Raw genomic sequence first — 19,195 nt, forward strand, 5'->3', positions numbered from 1 at the left:
TCACATGGTTAATCGGACTGTGCAGCCGTCGGTTAAAGTTAAAGTGTGATAACAGCACAGTAGCTTACTCTCTGACTCTCATCCAGTTTACTTTGCGCACAGTTTGTATTAAAAGCAGTGTGCTAACTCACAGGAAGACAGTGTTGCCCTGCGCAGAGGTTGCCTTATGAGCTGCAGCTAAAACAGCCAGTCTGATCAGAGAAATAATGAAGATGGGGACAGCACTGGTTTATGATGAGGAGATGACCAAATACAAACTGCTCTGGGTTGAGTAAGTACATGGCAACCACACAATCCGGTGCATACAGCGGGCTATGCAGATAACGTCAAGCCTGTATGAATCGACGTTATACTTAATGTACTATCATTCAGGGCAGGTCTATACATTACCCGCGACTGAGTTGTAAAGCTAACTTTGGCATAATTTACATTTCACATGTTTTTGTTCTGAATTCATGCTAATAAATTAATATGTTAGCATAAGGAACGCGATCTTATTTCAGCTAACTATAAGCTAGTTCAGGTTTTCGTTTGCATCTCTTAGAGTCCAAAGGGTACCAAGGGTTAAACATTAGTTATATGTAACATTAGTCGCGAGAGAATTAGCAAACATTACTGTTTAAGATTATTCGTGTTCTGAAATAATTGTAGGAACCAAAGTTACGGTTTGTTGGGCAAGTCCGGACGGTCCGAGAGAAGCACCTGTGGTGTTAGCTCTGTAGCTAACGGCTAGCGTCGGTGTGCGCTATAGTTAATTATAAAGTTAATTTTGACACAAAATTAAAAGCGTAAAACTATCACAGTCACTCGTAAAGTCTACATTTTTGGACAATGTCTTTGTCATATAGCTTAGTTGTTACTTTGCACGCTGTTTTAGTACTTGTTTACTCTGCAGGCTAGCTCCCTCTGCTGTGTTAATGCACTGCACAATGAACAGAACAAGTCTGAGGACAATATAGCTGTTTTTCTCAAGAGTTTCTTTTTTGACTGATATAGATCAACTTACAACATCACTGTTTAATTTGGCAAAGAGAATTTATAGGTTTATATGTTGAGTAGTGGATTTGTATATGCATCTGCACTTTTTAAAACTGTTTAATTAACAGTGATTGCTGTTGTTTTTTACATTTCATTAATAGTGTCAAATTAAATTATATGATGTCTACTTAGTCCCTGTTGTCATTTTCTTCGTTGTCAGCCAAGTGATACTTGATTTAATTGTTTCTTTTGCTGATGATTTTCTTTTGCTTGTTGATTATATCTCATCATTTATTTATATGTATTGCACTAATTCACTTTTTTATATTCTACTTTTTATATTTTTTATTCAGGGTAAGTCCCAGTGTTTTGACATATTATAGAAAAGTGACACTCCAGGGTTTGTAGCCACGTGCTGATCACTGGCAGTACACTTGACAGTACTAATGATAAAATATCCTGCAAATTTGAAATGATTAAACAAATTTAGTTGTGCTGAATTCAGACACAAATAAAAGCATCCACTATAACATTTTGAACTCAAAATGCATCTGTATTAAACATAACCTTAATTTCCCCCCTCCAGCCCTGCATGTAAGGTTGAGGTACCCGAGCGTCTCACAGTGAGTCACGAAGCTTTAATAAAGACTGGTCTTGCTGAGCGTTGTGTCTCCGTACCTGTCCGCGAGGCGACAGATGAAGATATCCTGCTAGTTCACAGGTCAGTTATGATGTTGACAAAAAGCTGTTACCTACTTCAGATCGCTGTTCTCCCTCTGTATGATGCTGAAATAAAAACCTAAAGCCACTCAGCTACATGCACTGTGCTGCCTTATCAGTGAGGAGTACTTGGAGGCGGTGAAGAAGACCCCCTATATGACTCTGGAGGACCTGAAGGAGTTCACCCTGCAGTTTGGTGATGTCTACTTCCACCCAGTTCGTCCTGCACTTAAAATTCTTACTAGCTGAGTTGCAGCTGTTGTCATTTCTCAGTTTCTCTCAGTCGGCTTTACTCCATTTCTCTTTCTCATCACTAGAACATCTATCACTGTGCAAAGCTGGCTGCAGGCGCCGCACTGCAGCTAGTGGACAGTGTTATGACGGGGAAGGTTAGGAACGGCATGGCTCTGGTCAGGTGAGAAGACCTGTAACACACAGCAGGCTTAAATGTACTCTGATACCACAGTGAGTGTGGAGGAGTCTGCTGTTTGTGAGGAAAATTGCTTTTGATTGTGTTGTTCTGCGTTAGTGCTTGAAGTTTGGTCCGTTTTAGCACTGCAGCGATTAATCCGTCAATCAATTTGTTGATTGAGAGGAAATTATTGAAATTCAGAAAAACTCAAATAATTATCTTGTGTCTTGTGAGGATTTGCTACTTTTAGTTATTTTTTTTTTTTATTTTTGGGCTGTTGATGGGACAAAACTAGACATTTGTAAGGCATTACTTTGGGCTCAGGGAAAATGTGATGGGCATTTTTCACTATTTCCAGCATTATATGAACCAAAAAAAACCCCAAACAATTAATCAAGTTCAGTTGATAAAAAATATAATCATTAGTTGCAACTGCAGTCCATTTATTGATAAGTTATACTAATTTAATCATAACTCTAAATATTTAAATAATAATAACTAATAACTTTACTTATACATAAGCTTTATATTATATATAAAATGATGTATAACTATTACCAACTCATGCTTCAAGTTTCAGTCTTAGAGCTTTATCAAGCATTAAGCTTACAACAAAAAACTATTTTTATAGTGTATATGTACATGCAACCAAAAGAATCAACCAGTCACTTTATGAGTCACATCACAAACAACTGAGAGAGTCATCCCTTGAATTATTATGAGAATACATGCAAAAAGTGAGATGAGCAATGTTTCTTAAGATCCATCATCGGTCTTGGACAGATAATACAAAATATGTCATCAATAAGAGAATTTGAACAGGGAACATAAAGCTTGAACACAACTAAAATTACATTTTATCACAATTTTCTGTATGAATTACGTCATTTTTTTCAAGTTATTCATGTTCAGTATTTCAGAAATCTATTAAACCTAAACAATATAACAAGATTAAAAAAAAGTTTATTTTCAATGGAAAAAAAAGAGAAAAACTGGGATTTGTTGAACTAGAAAAGCATCGAAGGAACCCCTATAATATACCAACCATTTGTTTACAGCTTTACAGCTTCTGATATTGATGTCATTATCTACTTTTTATATAATTATAAACTAAATTCTAAGTATTTGTAAGTTGTAAGGCATCACTAAAACCCTGACGTGTATATAACTCCCCTGTGATTGCTGACAGACCACCGGGACACCACAGTATGCGCAGTGCCGCCAATGGATTCTGTGTGTTCAATAATGTTGCTATAGCAGCTCGATATGCCAAGCAGAAATATGGAGTTAAAAGGTACCTTTTGATTTTTTTGATTATTCTTGAAGATGTACTGAGTTGTTTCTGCCACAGTGGAATTATTTAAGTTTTTATGTTTTTTTAGGGTGTTGATCGTGGACTGGGACATACATCATGGTCAGGGGGTGCAGTACTGCTTTGAAGATGATCCAAGGTGAGTCTGTCTAACTGTTTCTGGCACATTCTGGAAACTTCTGTCATAATGCATTCTGCATTCTTCATTTTTATTCTTTCAGTGTACTCTACTTCTCATGGCATCGCTACGAGCATCAGAAATTCTGGCCCAATCTTAGAGAATCAGACTACGACAGTGTCGGCAAAGAGAAGGGCGCAGGATTCAATATAAATGTACCCTGGAACAAAGTAAGTAACCAAAGAAATAGCTGAGGATATTATAAATTGTTTTTTACTTTATTTTATTCTTCAGGTGTTTTTTTCCAAATCTGTTATTTGCTTTATCCCAGACTTAACCTTTGTATTGACTGATAGATTATAATAGGAGAGCATAACGTTATGAAATTTCTGTTTTGTAAAAATTATAGATGATCTTTCTCTCAATATACTCCATAAAAAATAATGAAAAAATGCACAAAGATCATTTTTAAATGAATAAAAATAAGGACTACAACTTGTGTTCATTTTCCATGACCTCAATTTATTAACCAAAGAATACTTCAGTGTATTAAACTATCAAATTATGATAAATGCTCTTAACAGAGAACAAAGTTGTGTTTTAAATGGCTTTCTTAGTCTGACCCCCTGGTAAAATACAGAGTTTATACAGTGCAACAAAAAGCCATTTTACAGATTTTTGAAGCTGAAATCAGAAAATGCGCCAGTATTTTTTGCTTTTATGATGCAAAATATTAAAAACATTGCAGAATATTAAATCTGGTGTTTATTGATTTTTAATCAGTTAATAGTTTATTAACAAGTCCTCTTAGTGCTGATGTCAAAGTTTGCTTTAATGGTCGTGTCCACATGTTTGTGTGTAGGAATGTTTTTTATTTATTAAAAAGGTCCCGTTGTGATATTTCAGGTGGGAATGAAGAACAGTGACTATCTCTCGGTCTTCTGTCACGTCCTTCTGCCAGTAGCATATGAAGTGAGCCATTTTGGAGAATTCACATTTTGCTAACATCTATCATCATTCATTTGAATATCTGATAAATCTTGTGATTATTTGTCACAGTTTTGCCCAGACCTGGTCCTGGTGTGTGCGGGCTTTGACTCAGCCATTGGGGACCCAGAGGTAATGAAAATGTAAAAACTTTGAAATTCAAACGCAGCATTGCTTCGAATATTTAAAAAATAAACTATGGCCACCTTATTAGACACGATGCATTGCAATTCAATCCAACAGCTGTGCAATAAATTCTACTTACCTAGATGTTTTTCATCTTTTGTCCTCCCTATTTACATACATGGAGGAGGCAGAACATTAAAACTAAATATAATGCAATCCAGTGCAAGACTAAAAACCGTCATAGATGTCATAAAAGAAGACTTACTGGCAGAACAGTTTGATTGGATTGTACAAGTGTGCCTAATAAAGTGGACTGTATGTAGCACCATATTCAAGTCCAGTCCAGTCTGTTTACCTTCATTAGGACATAATCTGGTAAACTAACTTCAGTGGGTTTTTATTTTTTTCAGGGTGAAATGTGTGCCAGCCCCGACATCTTTGCCCACCTCGCTCACCTCCTGATGAACCTTGCAGGAGGGAAACTGTGTGCTGTGCTGGAGGTCAGGCCACACAACACAACACAACACAACACATACTAAAGATCAGCACAAACATGTCAAACAGTATCAGTAACGTCTATTCTCTGCTGCGCGGTGCACCCATCGGATTATTCTAGTTTAAATCTAATTTAGGGAGGGAGCAGTGGGAAAAACATTCAGTGTTACACATTTAGCCTGACTTTGAAGTTAGAGATACAACAGGCGATAACTAAATAAAACAGACCGTACGCAACTATCCCTTTAACGTACCCCTCTCCCCAGGACATAGCTTCATGTCCCTTGTCAATTTTGATAGATTATAGAGATTGAGTTATCAGTTTATTGAAGGGGATACCAAATCCTGTTGAAGTGTTTGTTTTAAAGTGAGAACTGTGTTGTATTATTCTTATATTGAGAATGACCACAATAACCAAAAAAACAGGGGGTCTAATCTATTAATACATATATTGCATGTGCATCTTTATGATACTTCTACATATGGGTAACATCATTTTAAAGCAACTTTGGTTGTAAAACTTTTTATTGTGTGAATGTCTTCCAGGGAGGATACAACTTGACTTCTCTCCCCCAGTCCGTGTGTCAGACAGTCCAGACTTTGCTGGGAGATCCTGCTCCTCGACCTTCAAACCTCGGCGGTCCCTGTACTAGGTCGGTCTCACCTCCAGTCCCATTTATGTGTCAAAGGTTATATTGCATGTGTTTGATAACTGTATAAAATGTATTTTTCTCTATTCAGTGCGCTTGAGTCCCTTCACTGTGTCCGATCTGCTCACAGGAAGTACTGGTCCTGCCTCAAACATGCAGGTACAACATCCACATTATTATTTTTGAATTATTCAATATAAGAGTACTCCACTAATTTAGCATTGAACCCCTTGAATGTTGTCAAAGTCATAACGGACAGTTTTTTTTTAAAGGATCAAAGTCAGTGCAGCAGAATCAGAGATATGTTATTTTTAAATTATTTCTTCTTGTTGAAACCAGGTGCCTTCATTACCCACGATGCAGCTTTCAGGTGTATTACACTAGTAACAGCTAATGTGGCCTACTGTTATATTCCCTGCCTCACAAAATGTTTAATCACATCTCTTTCCAGCTGATCTACCCACATGTGATATCAGCACAAAGCGCATTAAATTAGCAGAAGGAGAAGAAGAAAAGCAGGAGAAGGTAGAAGAGGAGAAAAGCGCAGAGGAACAGGTGTGGCCAGAGCCTCCGAAATGTGTGGCTCCTCCGGTCCGCACTGCTTTAGTCCTCCCTGATGGCATAGCTTGCCCTGATGGATGTGAACACTTCAGCTCATCAGAGGACCCGGTTGCAGTCAACAAACTCAGGTATGGAGCCGAGGCTGAAACATTATTTTATTCATCAACTTGAATTCTCGTAATCGACAAAGGAGGAGTTGTTTTCAAATGAATATTTATAATTACACAAAGACATCTTGTGTTTTCTGCAATAAGGGAGAATTTTCTCAAAGATGCTGATGACAGTGTTGCCATCACAGCCCTCTCCAGTATAATTGCTCTGGTCGAGAAGATGCAGAATAACGAGGTACAGTGTGGTTATTATTTGTGTCTTTTCTTTTCTCGTGATGTGTTGTGATCTGCTTTGCCGTCCTGCTTTCAAGAGCTGCATGCTGATGTTGTTACATTTAATTACGGCCTCTCAGGTCTGCAACGGTTTGGCGCTGGTCCGTGATGTCTCCATGGCGATGATGTGTGTTCTCCAGCATGCTGCAACTGCTCTCTGCAACCGGTATTGCAATTTGTATCTAATCCATTATATACAGTGACTGTATGTTTTAATAATACTGAGATTTTTTTTTAAAAAAAGTGATCTCGTAGGAAACATCCATCTGTACAGGAATAATTGTATAAACCCTCAGTTTGCTGAGGGTTAGAGTGGAAGATTGATACCACTGTCATGTTTGTGCGCTAGTTATGAAGCTACTTAGCTGCTTAGCCTAGCTTAGCAAAATGGAAACAGGGTCTTTCCGGAGGTAGCAGGACTTTTTTTTACTTGATTGACAGATAAGAAAGTGATATCAATCTTTTCATGTAACTCTCAGCAAGAAAGTGAATAAGTGTATTTCCCAGAATGTTTGACTATTTTTTAAATATAGTTAATTTGTGTGTGTGTTATTTCTTTTTTCAGTCATTTGTGATTTAGTCTTATTTGTGCTGCAGCCAAATGATGGGATTTCCATCATAGATTCAGTTTTCAAGAGGTCTAAGTTCACTTAAAAGAACAAGCTGAATTAATTTAATAACTTATATAACATTTTTCAAATGTCCTCAAATGTCCTCGAGGCTTTACAAAACAGTTGGATAATTGAAGTAAGTCATTCTGATTTGATCTTGCTTTCCTTCATGCAGGGTTTTGGTTGTGTGTGTTGGGGACATGGAGGTCCCACGTCACAGCACTGAGAACGGGTGATTATCTTTTGTGTTTCTCTGAATCAGACTTTGTGATGAAACTTGATAAAATGACCCACTGACAGAAATATTTTCATCTTTAGGAAAACACTCCTGGTGCAGTTCAGCAACAAGGAATCAGAGCAACAGAATTGCAAATATCACGTTCCTGTGTGTGTGCGGAAGGTACACAATAGGAGAAATCAAAAGTCTGAGGATTTGTCAGTTTCTGTGTGCCTGTATTAGATGCTGATTTGGTATTACTGTTATCACTATAATTTATATGATTGTATTCTGGTGTCTAAAAAGTGATGTATATATAAGTGTTGTAAAATAAGTGTTGAATCCTGTCACAACACAAGATCTTAAATACATTCATATTTTCATATAAAAAAATATTTGAATTCTTGTTTTTGCCCACTAAAACACTATTTGATTTAATAGAATGAACACAAATTTGAGTTTTCACAATGTACTTTGGCTGTTTTTTATTGATGCTGGTTATGCCTCTGCATGCATGATTGTTTTATGTGCAGGGGTTATGTGTGTGTGTTTGTTAAATGACAGTTTGTCCACATCCCACAGGGTTGCGGTGACGTATCCGGGTTCATGCAGGCCGTGTTGGGCTTCCTTCTGCCTCTGGGATATGAGTATGATCCCAGTCTGGTTCTGCTGGTTCGGACTGCAGATAGTGGGGTGTGTGATAGTGTGTGGCAACAACTAACAAGCCTGCTGCAAGGCTTTGCACAGGGACACACACTGGTGCTCATGCAGGTAAGTAAGTAACATAAGTGCCATCTTATTCCTTGATGGTGTGGAAGTACAGGTGTTGATCTTTGGGGATGTTTAAATATTGTTCTGATTCTGTCATTTTAGGAAGATGAGAGGGCATGTGTTGGTCCCACAGCTTCCTCTCTGCTCGGTAACGCTGCTCCCTCTCTCGGGCAGCTTGATGCTCCTCTAGTAGAGGATTTGGAGGCGCTGGAGAGGCTGAGACGCAAAATGCAGACAGACTGGAAGCTCCTGCAGACTACAGGTGAATTCACAACAGCAGCATCACATAGCAGCACTGTAAATATATAGTGACGTGCACTGTGTTTAAAATCATCTATACTTAATTAACAGGAACTTTTGTCTCTAAAAACAGCACCAAAAACTGGAGGAGGTGATGGACACTGAAGCAGATCCTGCTCCTTTTTTTTTAAAGAAATCAGTTGAATTGTGTGTCGTTCAAACGTCTTGATAAAATTTTGTGTTGGTAAAAACATTAAATCTGTAGTTTAACAAACTATTTTCTATTAGAATTTTTTAATCTACATCTTAGTTTCTCACAAAAAATGTTTAGCTTGCCAAAGTGAAACTAGTTTTACAAAGTAGTTTAAAATGCTAAATTTCTTGGGAAATTGATAGTACAACTGAGCTACTGAGATTTAAATGTAGTTAAACTGCCACCCAACTACTGGAAAGCAGAGCTAAACTAGTAACTGATGATCTACATTTAGTGAACTACTCCCCAACACTGACCATCAGTAACTCAAACTCTTATTTCAGTTCCACAAATTCATGTTGTCAAAACTTTTTTCTCTCGTTTACTTGTTGATGATTAGGTGCGGTGATGAGGTGCTTTATTTATTTCACAGCTGTAGTCACCAATTATTATGGTTTTACACACAAAATCCATTGTTATTGCTGCTAATGGCAAAATTACATGAAAAAAGTACCTAAATAAATACAAATATACATAATATTTTTTAATTATATTATTTAATTATAATAACTATATGTATTGTTTTATTGATATTTTTCACTAATTGTTTTATAGCTTTCTAAGGACTCTATCTTTCTGCCACTCTCTTTTTTTAGCTTATTATCAGGCAATTTTCTTGTAGTCTTTTACTGTTTTTTTGCAATTTGCAGGACATATTTTTTTCCAGCATGTATTTGAAAGAAACCAAACCAAATGTTTTGAAAAGTTAAAATGCTTTTGAAAGACATCTGAAGACAGCATAAGACAACTGATGTCAAACCAGCTTTCAAAGGGTTGACTTGTAATTAGATATGTTTATAGTGTGTGCAGTGCATTGCTACTTGTACATATTTAGAGAAGCTCATAGGTTCACTTACTGCAGGATTTTCAAGCATTTCATGGTCATCTGATGTCTTTGAAAAGCTTCAAAACCTAGATCACGATTTTATTTCTTTTTGTCACCACTTGATCATGCTGTATTTATTTGTTAATTGACACATTTAACATTAAATAAAATGTTGTCTTAGCATTATGCTATTTTTAAGACCAGACGTTGCTGTTCCCCATGCTGCCGTCAGGAGGCGCTGTGAGATGACCCGTCAGTAAACACTGAAGCAGATGAAGCTTTTTTACTCACATGTGAGTCATTCTGTCTGTTGATGCTGGCCGGCTCTGCTTCCTCCAGTCTGCCTGTGGATTTTGAGTCTTTTTCTACGTGACTGGATGGTGACACGGGTGCCGTGAATGCAGCGCGAGGAGGAGTGACATTATTGACAGGCAGAGGACAGACTGAGCTCAGAAACACCGCACACACTGAAAGATGTCTGGGACCGCCAACACATCTGCGACCGCAAGAATCAAAAAGGACGAATCTTTCCTGGGGAAATTAGGAGGGACACTGGTGCGGAAGAAAAAGTCTAAAGAAGGTGAGTCATTTTTTAAAGATCTTTTTCTTGTAACATTAGGAAAAGCACCCATTTGTTTTCTCAAGTCGGGGTTTCTGTCCATGGTGCTGCAATCACATGATTGCGCTTTTAATATACTCTCTGGGATGATCACAGGCACTTTAATCACGCACTGCACACATGATTTACAACCTTGAACACATTCATTATGGATTTTATCTTCCTTTGGTGTATTCTTGTAATCTGGCTTAGTGTTGCTCATAAATCCCTTTAATTTGTGAATCATAATTCATTTAGAGAACATATTTTGAGCCCTATGTGAAGTTTTGATACTCCAAGTGAATAAGAGGCGAGACAAAGCCCTACACACACATTAACCATGAGGTAATGAGCAGGAATAGATCACACAGTCACAGAGTGCTGACAGGAATGAAAGTTTGTGGAGATAAAGGTGCAGTGCTCACTGTGACTGTGACATTAAACCCACTTCAACTTATTGTCCCACTTTTCCAGCTGTTGGTCCAACTATTTCTGCCCTCCAGACAGGCCAGACACTGTGTGGTCAAACAGACAGCTGCAAGGTTTAACGCCTCTGTGTGTGTGTGTGTGTGTGTGTGTGTGTGTGTGTGTGTGTGTGTGTGTGTGTGTGTGTGTGTGTGTGTGTGTGTGTGTGTGTATACTCACAGCCATGTGTTTGTTCTCTCCATTAAAGGAGGTCCACCAGCAGGAGGACAGGGACATTTTAATTGTTTAAAAGCCTTCTCAACTTTCATTCATCTCAGCTAAAAAAAACCCCCAAAACATCATCTTGAAGTTAAGTTTTAACAGTTTGAACTCTCTTAATGAAACTGATCAAATTTTAACTTTAGCCTCTGAAGTCTGGTTGGACGGCAGTTAGAATTTTTTTACAGCCAAATATTGTTAAAGCCAAATATGTCAGGCTGAAATTCAGGGGGAAATGCATGCATTTTCCCACCTTATTAAAAACATAAAAAGAAAATTCAGAGCCAAAGCAATAAGTGAATTAATCGATTAGTTTAGTGACATTCATTCGTCCTTTTATAAAGGAAGAATGGCAAAAATAACTCAAGTCCTTCTCAGATTAGTTTATTTATTGCTTGCTAAGTTTCATATTATTGTTGATTCCTTTTTGGGCCACACACAATTTCTGTTTCTATGTTATTATTTTATAGACTTATTGATAAAGATAATAATGAAAATAATTGCAGCCCTAACATACAGTACATCATATCACAGTCCTGCCCGAGGGGAATATGGTGACTCTTTTAAAGCAGTTTTAAAGAGAAAAACCCACAGAGCGGTAAGTGAGTTATCTGGGAGGTGGATTCCTGGTATAATGAGGAAATGAGAATAATTTTCTTAATAGTTAAGCTCTTGTTTCAAGCTTAGGTGAAAGGTGTCGGTTAATACCCCCAAAACTCTTTTGATCCCAGAAGTTACAGAGGAGTGAGGTTGTTTGAGCATGGTATACTTATATACAGAGACAGAGATGCTTAGACGATTGCTCGGAAATTAGGATTAACCTTCATTTTTAAACTAATTAAGGTCAACTCAAGTCCAGCTAAAATGATAAGTGGTGCTAGTTTTGGTCATTTTTAAAGCAAAAATGGAAAATATTTGCTTAAATCCTTCCTTTGAAACGTGCATCTCAGGATTGAATGTGGCAACAACTGATCAAAGTTGGCCTATTACGGTATAAAGAATCATGCAAAAGTCTTGCTTTTTTTGCACAAATTTGGATGTGTGAACCTAAATATAGTTGTTGTTGTTGTTGTTGATGTTATATGGGAAATGACAAACTTGGGATCTGAGTAAGCATTAAGGTCCTGTGTGTTTCTCTGTACTAATATATGCTAATGAGCAATACTACATAAAAATGCAACTGTTCCTTTATTCATCACCCTCAGACTTGCCCACAAAACCCTCCATGGTCCCTAGATCTTATTTTTGCAAACACGTGGCTGTAAGTCAGTTCTGTAGATAACAAACTGCAGTGTGGACTGCGGGGAATCCTCATGGTGTCAGTGTTTGAGTGCAGCTTGTTTGGGCGCAGTGCCCCTGTGTGGTCAAAGTGTATTAAAGCGCAGATGAAACACAGTTCATTTTTAAGGCAAAAGATCTTGGATATGTTAGAATTATAAATTGGTGTAACAGGAGCAAAACATGCAAGTTGAGTCTTTGATAATGCAGCGCAGCTTGTGGCCTCCCATGCTGCTGCTGCCGTTGTGGTTTTTGTTTGGGTGTGGTGCTTTATATTCTTTAAGAGGAACACCCAAGAGAGTTGTCACTGGAAAAGTTGCATCACATTTGCTGAATAGTCATTTATAGCGTAACTGAACTGTGCTTTAAAGAAAGGAGCTTATGGTTTCTTAAATTGTGTTGACACTCCTTGGCAACCACATATGCAGGTTTTAGTATAATATTCAACACTTAAACCCTCCTCTTCTTCCTCTTGTGTCAGAAATAGGATGGAAATTGTTGCTTAAGGTTATTTGGCAAGACATAAAAAACTTGTATATTTTTTATGCAGTTCAGATTCCAGAAATGGCAGAGCTAGTTTTCAAAGATACTGAGTGTTCACGGCTCTTTGTGTTTATGTTGATAAAATGAAAGGAAGTCTGCATTTCTCTGACAAGACACAATTCCCTTAGTCAGCAACGGGCAGTGCTCTCACAGTGAGAGTTTAGTGGAGGCCCAGAAAAAAAGTTTTTGCTTTATAAGGAAAGAAAGGATGAACGTCAGGTCGCATCCTTGACATGCTGTCTTAGGGTGAAGAGTATTTACGCTCTGAAAATACAGAATATAACTAAGATACAGGATGGACATTGATAATAGTAAGTCGTCTGGTTATTGCTGCTATTTTACTTATTCGCTCACATCACCACTTGTTTCTTTGTTGCTATTTTTGCACAGCTTCAAAAAGAGATAAAGATAAATTGAGAGCATTAGGCATTAGTGAATGTATCACGCACACATGCAAAAAAGGTCCAACTTAAAACCAACATTAGTGGATACAAATATATTATATTTTTATACTGTTGCTTCGTGTCTTTTGCTCTTAACTGTGTGTGATACTGGCAATTCAAGAATTTCATCTAGCAAATATTCTACAAACAATAAAAACATCCAAATCACTGGTAAATTTCATTGACTGAACAGTTACGGAATTATTAGTAGTCATAATCCTGAAAATTACAGATACTTTAAACCTATAGGAATAGAGTTATTCTGAAAAAAGGACAGAAGCATATTTGCAGTGTAATGCAATTATACAACTGAGCAACTGAGGAAATTATATTTTAATCGTAGAGCTGATATATTGCTTATATACTAACCAAGATTATTTTATTATTGTGGGATGCAAAGTGTGTCGATCGATATTGTAACAGGCAATTGCAGCACAGAAATGTCAAAGAAAATATTTGAGATATTGTAATTTCAGTTTTTTCACCACAGAGATCGCTGAAAGTTGTTTGTTTTTTTTAACTGCAAAATGTCCACTTAATACAAATCTCAGTTACAGTCCTTAAAAATTACATTTAACATTTATTGAAAATGTTTTTTGTACATTATGTGTCGGTTTCCAATTTGTCTTACATGACTTACAGCTGGGTTAGGTGTTTAATTTGGCATAATTGGGCTAAATCCCATAATAAACTTTAAGCATATTGTAATTCAAGCAGTGTGAGAGAAAGCTAGATGTCCTCTCAGCTGTTTTCAGGCTTTAGAAAAATTAGCATTCGATGGGTGACTTTGGCCAATCACAGGTCATTTCAGAGAGAGGGCGCTCCAATTGGCTGTTCTGCAAATTAAGATGCATGTGCATATCCCTACAGTGAAAGCCTGATGCATTGGTGGAGAATCCTGTGGAAAAAATGTGCTATTTCCAGCATTGGTAACAACTGCGTACACTGCAAAGCAAACCAAAAAAGGAAGACCTACTTATCAAAATAAAACATGTGTCAGCATTGGTAAATCTTTTCAGAGATGGAGAGAAAATGCTGCTAATAGTTTAGCCTTCTGCTAACAGGAGCTAAAGACTCAAAGCTGCATCTTCAAGTTCACCGTTATGTCAGTAACATTTGCAGAAGCGGGAGAACGAGTCACTGTTTCAGTGACGGTCCCCCAGTCAACGACTGGACGGCAAACTTTCTGTTGCTGCTGTTACAGCCGGCGACCAAAGCTGCCTGCTCTCCTCCCAGGGAAGCAGTCAAAGCGTGTACAAATGCTTGTGGTCATCTGGTGGGAGGGGCTTAGTACAGAAAGGGGATGGGCTATGATGCATTTTCAAATTTTGCAGGGTTTTTTTTTTTTGTTGGGTTTTTTTTTAGCTTTTTTCCAGATTTCTACTTACCCCAGCTTGAACGGTCTTAACATTCGACTCATGCTACCTTTTTACCTTTCATTTTGATAAGAAAAAACATACACAAAAATAAAGCAATAGTCAAAAAAAGTAGAATTGCAACATGGAGCAAACAGAATGCCAACTTAAAGTCAATAAAGTACATAATGTGTAATAAATAGATAAATATTAGGTGCAATATGTTAAAGAGTTAATAACTGATGAAGCCCCCCTGTGGAAGAAACAGCCACTCTGTCATCTCCCGGCTGCTGTTACTCACCGGTGCCTGTGTTGGTGTAAATAACCGGAGCTATATTTAAGGTCCGGCCTGGCTTCTCCATACTGCTGCATTATTTATATCCTCCCCCAGTGCCAGAGTGAGCCACCTCCACCCCCTCGAGAGCAGTGGAACCAAACAAGATTAGGTCAATTTCAATCTCCCTTATGCTGTTGTTTATGATGCAAACTAATTGCACTCAGAGCATTTTTATCCCTTAAGAAAAAATAACTATATGTCGTAACTGTTGTGTCCTCTTCCGTAGTGGTTCGAAAAACCACTGAGATGCTTTTTAAATGTATTTGTGCAATGAAGCCAGAATAAGATTGACTGCAGGCTTTGATTTGTATTGAATTAGTGTAATTCTGTTATCAGGAAATACATCAGCTGCCTGATTGATTATCCGCTGCAGCAAAACATATTAAAGGCTCCACTCACATGCTCAGTTATTCACTGACTGGACTGCAATTTAAACAGTTACAAAAACAAAAAACGATCCTTTTTTCTTTACACAGTGCTGCATACGTTCACATGAATTTTGCAGAAATGAAAGGATATCCAGTCAGCTCTATACCTGTAAGTGATCAGCTAGGTTTGTCGTCTCCACAGCGTAGAGGTTTTGGTGCGTTCATGTCCAATGTGGTCCTTCCTGTCCAATACACACACCCCTCAGCGTCTCCTGTAACTGGACCGCAGACGTGGGGTGGAGGGTTGTGACAGAAATAAACACGTGATGACGCCCCTGCCACTGCTCAGTCCCAATGACTACAACTCACACACACGTATACATACACTCCTACATTTTCTACCTTCGCCTGGCGCTGTCGTAGGGAATCAGGAGGTTTATAGTGGGGACATGGCGGGGCTGCTGTGTGGGACCAAGAGGAAGAAACAAGGTAAATTTGGTTTTGATTTTGGGCTTTGAGGAACTTGGAAGTCTAAATGGGGAAGCAGGACCTGTTATCTTAGTGCAACTATGGGTTGATACCCAGCGATGTGTTGTTTCGGTTGTTGTGAGAGGTCATCGAGATGTAAGTTGTCACTTTAAAATGTGGATTTAACATTACAGAATCGACTGTGTGTCTCTGCGAGGGTTATACATAAATCATTCTGCATAAATCTGCTGTAGTAAATGAATTGCATGGTATAATTTGACTGTTTCTCACCCACATTTTACATGACTGTGTGAAGTGCCGGCAGCAATAATGGAGTCAGATGGATACGGAGGGAGGAAGCAGCACAATTATGATGAAATGCAGCAAACTTGCTCTGTAATTACAAAGCAAACTGCTGATCTGTAGTGAGATTTGAGGCTGAATCAGATATCTATGGGGACCCCTCCTCCCGGGGTAATTCTGTATATCCTCTCTCTGTACATCCTTTGAAGTTAAGAGTTTGTTCAGATTGTATCATAAACACACTGTTCTAGACTTTCTCTTATGACATTTTAACAGCTCAAAGTGCAGCCATTGGTTCCCATTGCAGGTTTTATGAATAGCAAAGTCAATGAAATGGCAGATTTGAGACCATTGATTGCTGTCCAGCGTGTTGCAGGTCGGACAAATTGAAATGCAGGATGATAAAAGCAGCATTGCCATTAAGAGCAGAAAGCCTTTCAATCCCTGGAGTGTCTCTGCAATCAGAAGTGAAAGCATCTTAGTGGAAATTGATTTTATTCAAAGCCTGTGTGTGTGTGTGTGTGTGTGTGTGTGTGTGTGTGTGTGTGTGTGTGTGTGTGTGTGTGTGTGTGTGTGTTGTCACCTTAAATCAACGCCAGTGTTCCCAGTTTCAGGTTGAACTGTCATCCTTTCCATATCTTGAGTATGTTTACACTGGAACAATAACTAAAAGAATTGCACTTTAAAGAGCCAAGATACAGTTGACTGACTTGATTTTTTAATGAGGCAGTGATGGACACTGCGGCTCCTTACCGCTGTCTGTAGTGGGAAAGAAAGGGCCTCACACGGGTGGAGAAAAAAATTAGGAAGTGCCAGACGTGTGACAGCTCAGACGGCAGCTCAAAGTCCCTGGATAAACATTTCTCACGATCTGAAGTTTCTGCAACTCACAGCTTGATTCAATAAACGTCAGCACAGTCCAAGCACAATATAGAACATTATAAAGAGTGAATGGGTGAAATATACTTAATTACCGTGTTATCTGATATGGGTCCATTAATATTCTCTGATAATTTATAGGATTTGGGTTTTCCTCTTTGGAGAACCAAGTATAAGAAGGAAAAGTTAAAAAGGAAAATAAATAGAAAAATAATCATAATTAATAATAATACATTGTGATTATGACTAATAAACTGTCTCTATGTGCCTACATTTTACCTTAAATCAAAACAAATTATCATTAACTTTGAGGATGAATACAGTAAACTTGAATATACGGACCACTGACAATTTGTACTGAGATTCAGTAATGCTAGTTGATGGATGTACAGCATAAAGAGAACTGGATACAGTGTTGGAGGCAGGACTGCGTTCACTCCTATGAAAGTTGCTCTGTGGGGCGTGAAGCCAAATAGGTCAACTGCTGTGTATAAAATTACTCAGACGATCATCTCAGCTTCATCACTAAAGACTTCTGTCGGCTGAGCCGGCTACTTCAGATTTAGTGTTCTGCTAATCTGAATGATTTAATAGTGAGTGGCACTTTTACACTTTTCAAATGTTATCAGACCAAATAGATCAAAACCTGATAGGGAAACAGTCAGTTCTCTGGGCTTGTGATGTTAAGAAAACAGTGTATCCACTAATATACAGACATCTCTTTCACAATGAAAGTCTGTGGAGAAAAGTTATTTGTTTTTGTTTTTTTGACCCAGTGGCATCATAAGACCGGAAGTTGTAACCCAACTGTTTGGCCACTACAAAAATATGTTTCAAAGCCTGGCCCACTTCCTGGGAGCAAGTGCTTGTCGCATCTTATTTGAATATTCTGCCACAACCCCAGTTTTTCATTTTCAAACTTATAGTTTTCAGACTCAACGAACGCGGACTCACGCATCATCACCTGAGTGAAGTTATCAGATTTCATGCAGCTCCCTCTGGAGCCCGGTGAAATTCCCCTTTAAGAGTCTGTCAACAGATTTAGAGAGACCTTTATAAAAGTCCTTGTGTTGTGAACTGACTGATACTGACACTAAAAGGTGGTGGAGTGACTGAAGTGGTGTCTGTAGAAGAGGACGAGGTTCCACAAATTGACTCCAAATTGACACCACACTTTCCCCGCAAGGGGATTTTGTGGCGATTGTGCTCTAATACTGTTACTGGTGACTCTGACAAGCTTTCTCTTTATTGTCTTTTATCTCTGCCCCACAGTCTTTGCCGGCTTATCTCACTCTTTGTCTCTTTACTCAGAGAAGAGATAAACAGTAAATGTTCTTTTCAGACATATTTCATATAATCCTTCTACTAACTTATGAGTAGCACCTACTATAATGTCTTGTTGATTTGTTTTATTGAATGTGTTGTGCTTTTTTTTAAATGTGTGTGTTGTTGTCTTCCTAGTGAGTGATCTCCATGAGGAGGGGAAGAATGCCATCAATGCTCCCATGCTTCCCACAGGGACAGACCTCCATCCAGAGGACACACTGCTGGGTACACACATACACATAAACACATATAAACAACAACTAAATGTTAATTTATGACTGGAGGTCGCAGTGTTGTTGATCCTGCAGCTGTTTTTCCAATATTTCCAACTTCTTCAAACATTTTCAGCCTGCTGTCAGAGGTTACTGAGGCTACAGGGGATGCTATGAATATGTTGACACATGTTGAGTAAAGGGGGCTTTAACAGTGGAGGTGCAGGAAATGAAAGTGGGTGGAGGAGAGACGCCTCTGCCCTCAGTCACCACATGACTCACAATTGATGTGGGAGCGATAAAATCTTTGAATATGTGTGTGTTAAATGTCTGTTGATTTGCATTTATGGGAAACAAAAAATATGTCTGTGTCAAAACCGGGAGATAAATATGTAGGACACTATAAACCAAGCTGAGTGTTTTAACTTCTCTCTCATTGTCTTCATCAGAGGAAAACGCTGAGAGGATCATGTTGGACCCGACATCGCGGGAAAATCTTAAATTTAAAGATCTTTTGAAGGTGGTCTGGGGTCATATTTTGTCCACAAGCATCACACCTCTTTAGCACAAGCAGAGCATTTAATTATTCCATGATTTGTGTCCAGGTGCTGATTGACTGGATCAACAGTGAGTTGGAGGAAGACAGGATCATAGTCAAAGACCTGGAGGAAGACTGTTACGATGGACAAGTGCTCCAGAAGTTATTCGGTAAGGAATAAGGCATCACAACTCTAAAAATAT

The 19,195-nt window shown here is 38.3% G+C and overlaps 2 protein-coding genes across 8 annotated transcripts in view; both read left to right on the forward strand.

Moving 5' to 3' along the window:
* hdac10 (histone deacetylase 10) lies at positions 1-10,140 on the forward strand. Of its 5 annotated transcripts, XM_088080350.1 has the most exons (21): positions 1-271; positions 1,565-1,699; positions 1,818-1,914; positions 2,016-2,113; positions 3,300-3,404; positions 3,493-3,561; positions 3,644-3,770; positions 4,447-4,512; positions 4,600-4,659; positions 5,064-5,153; positions 5,695-5,801; positions 5,890-5,957; positions 6,250-6,487; positions 6,614-6,704; positions 6,823-6,908; positions 7,529-7,585; positions 7,672-7,753; positions 8,153-8,341; positions 8,444-8,603; positions 9,860-9,912; positions 10,000-10,140. In XM_088080350.1, exons 1-20 carry the CDS (start codon positions 207-209, stop codon positions 9,907-9,909), a joined length of 2,040 nt encoding a protein of 679 aa, XP_087936476.1. In that variant the 5' UTR covers positions 1-206; the 3' UTR covers positions 9,910-9,912; positions 10,000-10,140. The 5 variants fall into 5 exon arrangements, with proteins under 5 accessions (XP_087936476.1, XP_087936475.1, XP_087936474.1 ...); XM_088080349.1 differs by lacking the exon at positions 10,000-10,140 and having other exon boundaries at positions 9,860-9,986; XM_088080348.1 differs by lacking the exon at positions 9,860-9,912 and having other exon boundaries at positions 2-271; positions 10,000-10,133.
* Positions 10,100-19,195, forward strand: part of parvb (parvin, beta) — a 20,376-nt gene continuing 11,280 nt past the window's right edge. The window contains exons 1-4 of one of the 3 annotated variants that reach the window (XM_042496686.2): positions 10,100-10,240; positions 18,378-18,467; positions 18,904-18,974; positions 19,060-19,162. In XM_042496686.2, the coding sequence (XP_042352620.1) occupies positions 10,135-10,240; positions 18,378-18,467; positions 18,904-18,974; positions 19,060-19,162 (370 nt within the window). In that variant the 5' untranslated portion in view covers positions 10,100-10,134. Of the gene's footprint in view, positions 10,241-12,954; positions 13,075-15,577; positions 15,756-18,377; positions 18,468-18,903; positions 18,975-19,059; positions 19,163-19,195 lie in introns of those variants that run through there. The other 2 variants (XM_042496687.2, XM_042496685.2) reach the window with 2 other exon arrangements.

The sequence above is a fragment of the Plectropomus leopardus genome, chromosome 7 (assembly GCF_026936395.1).
Source record: "Plectropomus leopardus strain MGB_pleo_1.0 chromosome 7, ASM2693639v1, whole genome shotgun sequence".
Lineage (NCBI taxonomy): Eukaryota > Metazoa > Chordata > Actinopteri > Perciformes > Serranidae > Plectropomus > Plectropomus leopardus.

What these genes read in the sequence shown, in the direction of transcription:
- hdac10 (XM_088080348.1), top strand. Translation starts at nt 207, where the DNA reads ATGAAGATGGGGACAGCACTGGTTTATGATGAGGAGATGACCAAATAC. An exon ending in TAAATGTACCCTGGAACAAA is followed by an intron (nt 3,771 to 4,446) that starts GTAAGTAACCAA and finishes GTGATATTTCAG; the next exon opens with GTGGGAATGAAGAACAGTGA. An exon ending in GAAGCTCCTGCAGACTACAG is followed by an intron (nt 8,604 to 9,999) that starts GTGAATTCACAA and finishes TGCTTCCTCCAG; the next exon opens with TCTGCCTGTGGATTTTGAGT.